Below are 8,701 nucleotides of genomic sequence, written 5' to 3'. Positions count from 1 at the left end.
AGAGCTTCTGTCACTGACATAGCTACCTCCTTTCAGGGAGGTAGATTAACTACGCCGATGGGAGAGCTCTCTACAGTCGGCATAGAACAGGGGTTCGCAAACTTTATTGCACTCTGACCCCCTTCTGACAACAAAAATTACTACATGACCCCAGGAGGGTGGACTAAAGCCTGAGCCCACCTGAGCCCCACCGCCCCCGGCTGGGGAGGCCAAAATCAAAGCCCAAGGCCTCAGCCCCAGATAGGGGGCCTGCAGCCTGAGTCCAACGGCCCAGGGCTGAAGCCCTCAGGCTTTGGCTTCAGCCCCGGGCCCCAGCAAGTCTAAGTCAGCCCTGGCGACCCCATTAAAATGGAGTTGTGACCCACTTTGGGGTCCTGACCCAGTTTGAGAACCACTGGCATAAAGATTCCTCATTAAAGCGCTACAGTGATGCAGTTGCATTGGTATAGCTGTGCTGACGCAGCGTTTTAAGTGCAGACGTGCGCCGGGTGTCCTAAGCCTTTAACTGCCAGATGCTGGGAGTGGACAACCGTAGATGTCTTAATTTAGGAGAAATTAAGCCTGCCAACGCTTAATTAAAGGTTCCAGAAAGGATGCATGGAAGCTCAGAATTCATGGGGTCTACTTTGTGTGCACAAGGCAGAGCAGGCTTGGATTGGTGCCCCACAACACTATAAGTGACCCAAACAAAAGCTCATTGAGTTAAAAGATAAACCTTCTTCACTCAAAAAAGAATTTAAAACTTGTAGGTTCTGTCTTGCTGGCAAAATAAAAAGAGTACTCCTCAAGTCCAGAGGCTCCCGGGACAATGGAACTGCATGGTTCTACTGCACAAAGTGTGTGCGCCTTTTGGAATTGACAGAATTCAAGGAGGCCTTACAGGGTAAGGGCATATAAGGAGTCATATAGGCTACTACAACCATTGAACTGTAATAACTTATAAGGAGAAGCTCCATAGCTGCTCTGGGAGTCCTCCTTCCAACTCCTCTTCCTCCAATCTGCCCTGTTACCTGGGCTGAGGTTTTGCTCCCACATGTATTTTTAAGTCTTCCCCAGACTATACGTTACATATCAAGAAGTGGTTCAAAAGGAAATGTTATAATAACTCTTGCTCTGAAGCCACCTCAGCATGGGTTTTAGATTTGTTCCTGCTGACATTAAATTCCACAATAAACAAGACATTGCCACACTCATGCCAGTATTACATGCACATTCCTTACTTTATATGAATAACTTTCAGGGAAGGAGGACTTTACCTTGTAGTCTCCAACAATCTGACTGTTTACTATTCAGCACTCCGTTCACTCTGCCTTGAAGGGATGTTTGTTACAACTGACATTTTTTAAATAGACTGTGTACATACGTAAAACAAATACAACTATCAGCTGGCATAGCCAACAGTGCAGGTGTAAAGCTTTACCTCAATACAAAAATATTCTTAATGGAGTTATTGTGCTAACTTTCAAACAGCAGGCCACAGTGCGAAGAGCATACTACCCTCAAAGTTGTTTGCCCCCTGGAAATATTTCACATTCTGTTCTGAATTCAAGTGGGACTATATTAATTTATTGGGAAAATTAAATGATTCACTGAGACTATAGTTTGATTTTAACTGCCATGTGTGTGTTGTCTGGTTACCCAGCTGCTATAATTTGAAGTTTGCTATATACATTGAACACCTGAAGAGACATCACCAAATAATCAGAAGCTAAATAACTTTCATTTTTGACTTTGCTCATTTACAAACATCAAGTGTTTCATTTGCATGTTTCATGTTCTTTGTTAGAGCTCCACTCATTCCTCAAAAACAGGGCAAATTTGAGCATTTAATCAAAGCAAGGAGTAGGGCAGAGCTGCTCTGCCCCAAAGGAAGTTTTAGACAGGGATTTTATTTCAAAGAGAATCGCTGCCTGAGCTGCCCCATGTACAAGGGGACTGTGCAGGTTGCACTGTCCTTTCTGGACTAATTGTGGACTCCTTGCTAATGTTGATGATCACTTAACTGACATGAGAACCCTTCAGGTAGCTCTAAATTTATGCCAGGGGACAAGCTGGGCACATAGCCGAACCAGGAACAGGGCAGTAACAAAGGTAACGCAAAGGTGAGCCAAACCCATCTTTGCACCCTCTCTCCTGAGCGGCCCTCTGTGTTTCTGGGCTCCAGCTAAGGATCACAGCCATAGTGGGTAGAATAACAATAGTGGCATCAGGAGGACTGGGGTTCAGAAATAGTGGTTTCTGCAAATCTCACAGGAATGAAAGAGAGAGATCACACAGGCCACTCTGGGATGTAATTCCAAATAACTTTTAAATGGAAACGGGAGGAAACAGAGACTCCAAGTTCTATATATCCTGCTGATTTTCAGATTGAGAAAGTGTGACTAGACAGCTAAAAGCGCATAAATAATTTCTGAAAATCACAACACCAATGGCTAATATATTTAGGAGTGTTTGTAGGCAATCCCATTACACAATTAGTACAACCTGTGACCAAAAAACCCCAAGTCCCTATGCAATGAAAAAATATATTACACTTGGGGTAAAAGTCAGCAGTGTGGGTGCACTTGGAAAAACCTGCCATAGCACACACAACTTGGGGCTCAACTGTACAGCTGTGCTTATCTGTCTGATCTGCATCAACATATGCTGATTATGTGGGCATAATGGGTGTGTGGATTTTTTACAGGTACACTTATGTCCATTTGGGAACATTTTAATTTCACATCTGTGAGAAGTGGCTTATAAGTAACTATTCTGAAAATATAGCCAACAATTTTAAAGAGGAAACCTAATTATTTGATGCGTTCCAAATTCAAGTGCAGTCTTGGTGCAGAGGGACAGAAGGATGATTCAATGAGAGAAGCTGATCAAGATATTAATAGATGAAAGAAACCACTCTCTTTTTCTCCTTCTCCTACTCTACCTTTTCTAAGCTCAGTCTCCCTTTCCTTCACATTGCTCCTTGCTTAACCTTTCATGTTTGCTTAACCTGCGGTGTCTTCCCACACTAAGGCTATGTCATCACTGCAAAACAGATCTTTTTTTAAACAGCAGGATAACTAATGCAAATGAGCTATCCTACTGTAAAATCCTACTGGAGATAAGCACTTATTTTTATCACAGGGCAGCCAGGCAAGGTCAATACTGCACCTCTGCTTATGGTTGACCTCACCTAGCTACTTTGCAGTAAAACTCCAGGTGCCTTCTTGTCAGGGCCGGCTCCAGGCACCAGCTTAACAAGCAGGTGCTTGGGGCGGCCAAGGGAGAGGGGCGGCACCTGCGGCAATTCGGGGGCGGCAGGTCCCTCAATCCCTCTAGGAGCGAAGGACCTGCCGCTGAACTGCCACCGCCGATCACGGCTTTTCCCCCCCCCCAATTGCCGCCGCCGATCATGATCGTGGTTTTTTTTTGTTTGTTTGTTGCTTGGGGCGGCAGAAATGCTGGAGCCGGCCCTGCTTCTTGTTGCCAGTAGGATTTTATTGCAGGGTAGCTCAGGATTAAACAAAGACTGCGAATGGCTAGCCAACTACAAAAGCAGTTTCTCCTCCCTTGGTGTTCACACCTCAACTGCTAAAAGAGGACCTCATCCTCCCTGATTGAACTAATCTCATTATCTCTAGACTGATTCTTGCCTGCATATTTATAACTGCCTCTGGAAATTTGCACTACATTCATCTGATGAAGTGGGTATTCACCCACGAAAGCTTATGCTCCAATACGTCTGTTAGTCTATAAGGTGCCACAGGACTCTTTGTCGCTTTTTACAGATCCAGACTAACATGGTTACCCCTCTGATATAAGGCACATTAGTTATCCTGCAGTAAAAACATACCCTTTTTTTGGGCAGTGAGGACAAAGTCAACCACCTTTTCCTTTCTTTATAGTGAGTCTCTCCAACTTCTATCAAAACCTCTTCATGGCAAGGACCTGGTTAAACGATTTAAATTAAGTCCACTGGAAAGCACTGTGTACATCTATCGTATAACAAAAGTAATAAATAATAAAGACTAAGTATACTGAAAGTTGAAAATAGTCCCATTTGTTTGCACAAGGAATGACAATGTAAGCTACTTTTAGACAGACACTAACATAGGAATGCAACATGACAAGGGACCTTAAAAATAGTAAGTCTGATTTTAACCTATAAGAGCCAGGAATCCTTAATTCATCATATTGTATCAATACCAGTACATCCACATCCAAAGCATGACCTGTTGCATTTCATGTTAGCATTTTAAAACATAAAATGATTTCCCATTTTTAAATTAGGGCTGTCAAGTGATTCCAAAAAGTAATCACGTGATTAATCGCACTGTTAAACAATAATAGAATATTAGTTATTTAAATATTTTTGGATGTTTTCTTCATTTTCAAATATATTGATTTCAATTACAAAGTGTACATTACTCACTTATTTTATTACAAATATTTTCACTGTAAAAAACAGAAGAAATAGCATTTTTCAATCACCCCCATTACAAGTACTGTAGTGCAATCTCTTTAACATGAAAGTTGAACTTACAAATGTAGAATTATGTACAAAAATAACTGCATTAAAAAACAAACAATGTAAACTATAGAACCTACAAGTCCACTCAGTCCTACTTCTTGTTCAGCCAATCGCTCAGACAAGCAAGTGTGTTCACATTTGCGGGAGATAATGCTGCCCACTTCTTGTTTACAATATCACCTGAAAGTCAGAACAGGTGTTCGAATGGCATTGTTGTAGCTGGCGTCACAAGATATTTATGTGCCAGATGCGCTAAAGATTCATATGTCCCTTCATGTTTCAACCACCATTCCAGGGGACACGCGTCCATGCTGATGACAGGTTCTGCTCGATAACAATCCAAAGCAGTATGGACTGACGCATGTTCATTTTCATCATCTGAGTCAGATGCCACCAGCAGACGGTTGATTTTCTTTTTTGGTGGCTCGGATTCTGTAGTTTCTGCATCACAGTGTTGCTCTTTTAAGACCTCTAAAAGCATTCTCCACACCTAATGCCTCTCAGATTTTGGAAGGCACGTCAGATTCTTAAACCTTGGGTCGAGTGCTGTATCTTTAGAAATTTCACATTGGTAACTTATTTGCATTTTGTTAAATCTGCACTAAAAGTATTCTTAGAACAACATGTGCTGGGTCATTATCTGAGACTGCTATAACATGAAATATATGGCAGAATGTGGGTAAAACAGCAGGAGACATACTATTCTCCCCCAAGGAATTCAGTTACAAATTTAATTAACACATTATTTTTTCAACGAGTGTCATCAGCATGGAAACACGTCCTCTGGAATGGTGGCCGAAGCATGAAGGGACATACGAATGTTCAGCGGATCTGGCACGTAAATACCTTGCAACACTGGCTACAAAAGTGCCATGTGAATGTCTGTTCTGACTTTCAGGTGACATTGTAAATAAGAAGCGGGCAGCATTATCTCCCATAAATTATAAACAAACTCGTGTGTCTTAGCAATTGGTTGCACAAGATGTTGGATTGATTGGACTTGTATGCTCCAAAGGTTTACATTGTTTTGTTTTTGAGTGCAGTTATGTAACAAATGTAGATTTTTTTTGTAAGTTGCACTGTCATGATAAAGAGAATGCACTGCAGTACTTTTATGAGGTGAACTGAAAAATATTATTTCTTTTATCATTTTTACAGTGCAAACATTTGTAATAAAAATAATATAAAGTGAGCACTGTACACTTTGTATTCTGTGTTGTAATTAAAATCAATTTATTTGAAAATTTAGAAAAACATCCAAAATATTTAATAAATTTCAATTGGTATTCTATTGTTTAACATTGTGATTAATCATAATTAATTTTTAATCATGATTAATTTTTTGAGTTAATTGAGTTAACTGCAATTAATCCACAGCCCTATTTTAAATCAGTTCTTACATTTTAAGAATCATATGGTATGTCAGATCACTCATCCTGGTGTCTCCTTACAGAACCCGTGGGTGAAAACCTGGCCCTACTTGAGTCAATGGGAATTTTGCCGTTGGCAGTGTTAATTTACTTCAATTGGACTGTTTGTACAAGTTTGGCCTGTAGGATTTGAACCTTATTTAGGAATTTTAGTAGATTCCTCAGCTGTTCTATATACATATATATATATACACACACATATACGTACACACACACACACACTAAGTCTGCATGTTAAATCAGTGTAACAATACTTTGCACTCATATAGTACTATTCATCTACCAAGTGCTTTATAAATCTCCCAGAGTATGGCTACACAGCAAACACACACTTGTGGCTGTGTCAGATGACTCGGACTCACAGGGCTATGGACTGAAGCCTGATCTCAGGGACCCTCCCTCCTCACTGGATCCCAGAGTTCAGGCTCTGGCCTGAGCCTGAATGTCTAAACCACAATTTTATAGCCCTGCAACCTGCATCCTGTGAGCCCGAGTCAGCTGACCTGGGCCAGCAGAAGGTATTATTTGGGGGGTAACTTTCATACACAACTCCTTGTCAGCTATTTGTGTGCTCAAACTAGGAACTGTTGGCTTTTATAGCTGGATTTGAGCCCTCAGGAGTTTGCTGATCAATGCTAGATGAGCAGAGACCAAAAGTGACAAAATCAGACACATTAGCATAAATCAACCATAATGAGTTAGCTTTCTGACAACCTTTTCCTGACTAAAAATATTCTGCCCATGCAAAATTCTAAACAGTTGCTTTACAAGGTCATGATGTCCACATTTGAAATATGCTCTCAAGTACACATTCACAGCCCATTCCCACCCAGATGGTGCTACTGGATGTTATTTATTTTTTAAATTATTTTTGATGAATAATGTGCAGCCACTGCCCCCTTCTGGTTTTATTCTCATTTCCATACACACCAAGTATATGCCCATGCAAGTGAAAGAGTGACAAACAAGACTCTTTAGGTAACTCATTCTCTTTCTTAATCAGGTTTAGAGAGGTTTTTCATTAATATTTATTTTCACCATCATAAATGTGGATGGAAGGAAATATTTGTTATAACATGTTAAAGAAATTATGTAATTTTACTGCTTAAAACGTTGTTTTCCAATATTCCAGTTAATATTTAGCCTAACCTTAGAAGCATGAGTGAAAGCACTTGGTTAAATATGAAAGGGTCAGAGCTCTGTAACGTAAAAATGAATGGATTTCACAGTTCTAGAACGTATTACACAATTAAGTTTCATTTTGGGCTAACCAACATTTATACAATATGTGATAAAATACGGAACAATGCTAATGTATATTGAAGTAACAAATACAGTCAGAATTATAAAGTGTTACAAATTTTCAGACAAAACTCCTATTGAAGTCAGAAGCAGCTATGTCTGAGTAAGAACTGTAGGATCCAGTCCCATGTTTATGTAATTTCAATATGGTGGACAGAAAAAAAGTGTTAAATGATACTAGAGTTTTTAACAAGTTCAGCAAAAAATTTAATATGAACTTAAGAAAATAATCTTAGATCAAAAGTGTATAATTACATGTTAATGACATTCTCTCCTTAATATATCCGCAATGTCTTCATATGGTGTTCTCTATTGTAAGCCAACAATATGTATTTCCATCAGTGAAAATTTATGAAAATACTGTAGATTGGGGGGGTGGAATGCTAGAATCATATTTAAAAATATTTTATAATAGGAGGAACACAAAGGAGTTGAATTACTGAGAAGTTTAACATTTTATCAGAAATTGCTATTTAGAAGTAGACTTCACTTTTATATTTTTGAACTACATATCCTTCTCATCCTTCTATCTTACTAAGTATAGAGTAAATATAAATGCTATTAGGGGACAGTAAAGTTGTTAAATTTGGATGAATATTTTCCTCAAACATTAGCTCAATAGTTTCCTTTGTAAAAAAAATAATTAAATTAATGCCAACTGTCTCCTTTTGTTTTCGTAGATTTCTCTAAAGCTCAGCACCACTTCTTGTCTAGCTACTCAGGTATTTTTTAATTTGTCTATTCTCACAGTATAAGCCTCTTCCTCCATTTGCAGTTTTTCGTTTATCTCAGTCTGTGAAGACAATCAGAAAAAAAAGTGGTTACGATGGAGCTATTTTGTGCTGCACATTGTCTTTGTGGTTTTGACATATTATAGTGCCTTAAGACAGACATTATCCTGCACACACCTTCCTGTTTTGCAGACATTATGGTGTTCCAGCCTGTACTTATGTGATAACACTTTATCATATTACTGTGTACAATCCCAGTGTAGTATGTCTGCCATGAACAGGAAGTGATATTGGGACAGCCATTTTTCATACAACCTTAAATTAGGAGATAGGCTAATTTGTCTGTATTCTCAGACAGATTTCACCACTAAACACCAAATCAGAAAAATTGCTCTGGGGTTTGGTTATTGCAGTGTTTTCTTTTGCTGCAGATATTAGGTCTCCAGTGTAATACATTTTACTGACCCACTACTGGAACTTAGAAAGCATATTGGAAATGAACAATAAAAAACAAGGTTTATGAGATTTTGCTTGTCTGTCTTGATTATATACATAATAATGAATATATATTATACATAGGAACTCCAGAATTCTGAAGCATTTCAGTGCTTAAATTTCAATGTAATATTTGCAATGAAGGTACATGGAATGTGACACATTTTAGCAAATTTGTTGGCAGTGATAATATGTAGCTGTCTGCAATTCTGTTGCCTGTAGAAATCTGGGCA

At 39.1% G+C, this 8,701-nt stretch overlaps 1 protein-coding gene across 6 annotated transcripts in view; it reads right to left on the bottom strand.

Annotated features, from left to right (window-relative positions):
- Window positions 1-6,944: 6,944 nt before the first annotated feature.
- The window catches only part of CABCOCO1 (ciliary associated calcium binding coiled-coil 1), a 66,643-nt gene continuing 64,886 nt past the window's right edge, over window positions 6,945-8,701 (bottom strand). For all 6 annotated transcript variants that reach the window (XM_024101182.3, XM_005294309.5, XM_065551882.1 and 3 more), the window contains one exon: window positions 6,945-8,035. In XM_024101182.3, the coding sequence (XP_023956950.1) occupies window positions 7,961-8,035 (75 nt within the window). In that variant the 3' untranslated portion in view covers window positions 6,945-7,960. The remainder of the gene's footprint in view (window positions 8,036-8,701) is intronic.

This window comes from Chrysemys picta, chromosome 7 (assembly GCF_011386835.1).
Source record: "Chrysemys picta bellii isolate R12L10 chromosome 7, ASM1138683v2, whole genome shotgun sequence".
NCBI classification, from domain to species: domain Eukaryota; kingdom Metazoa; phylum Chordata; order Testudines; family Emydidae; genus Chrysemys; species Chrysemys picta.
The sequence above is the reverse complement of the archived record's forward strand: the minus strand, read 5'-3'. Positions and strand labels throughout refer to the sequence as shown.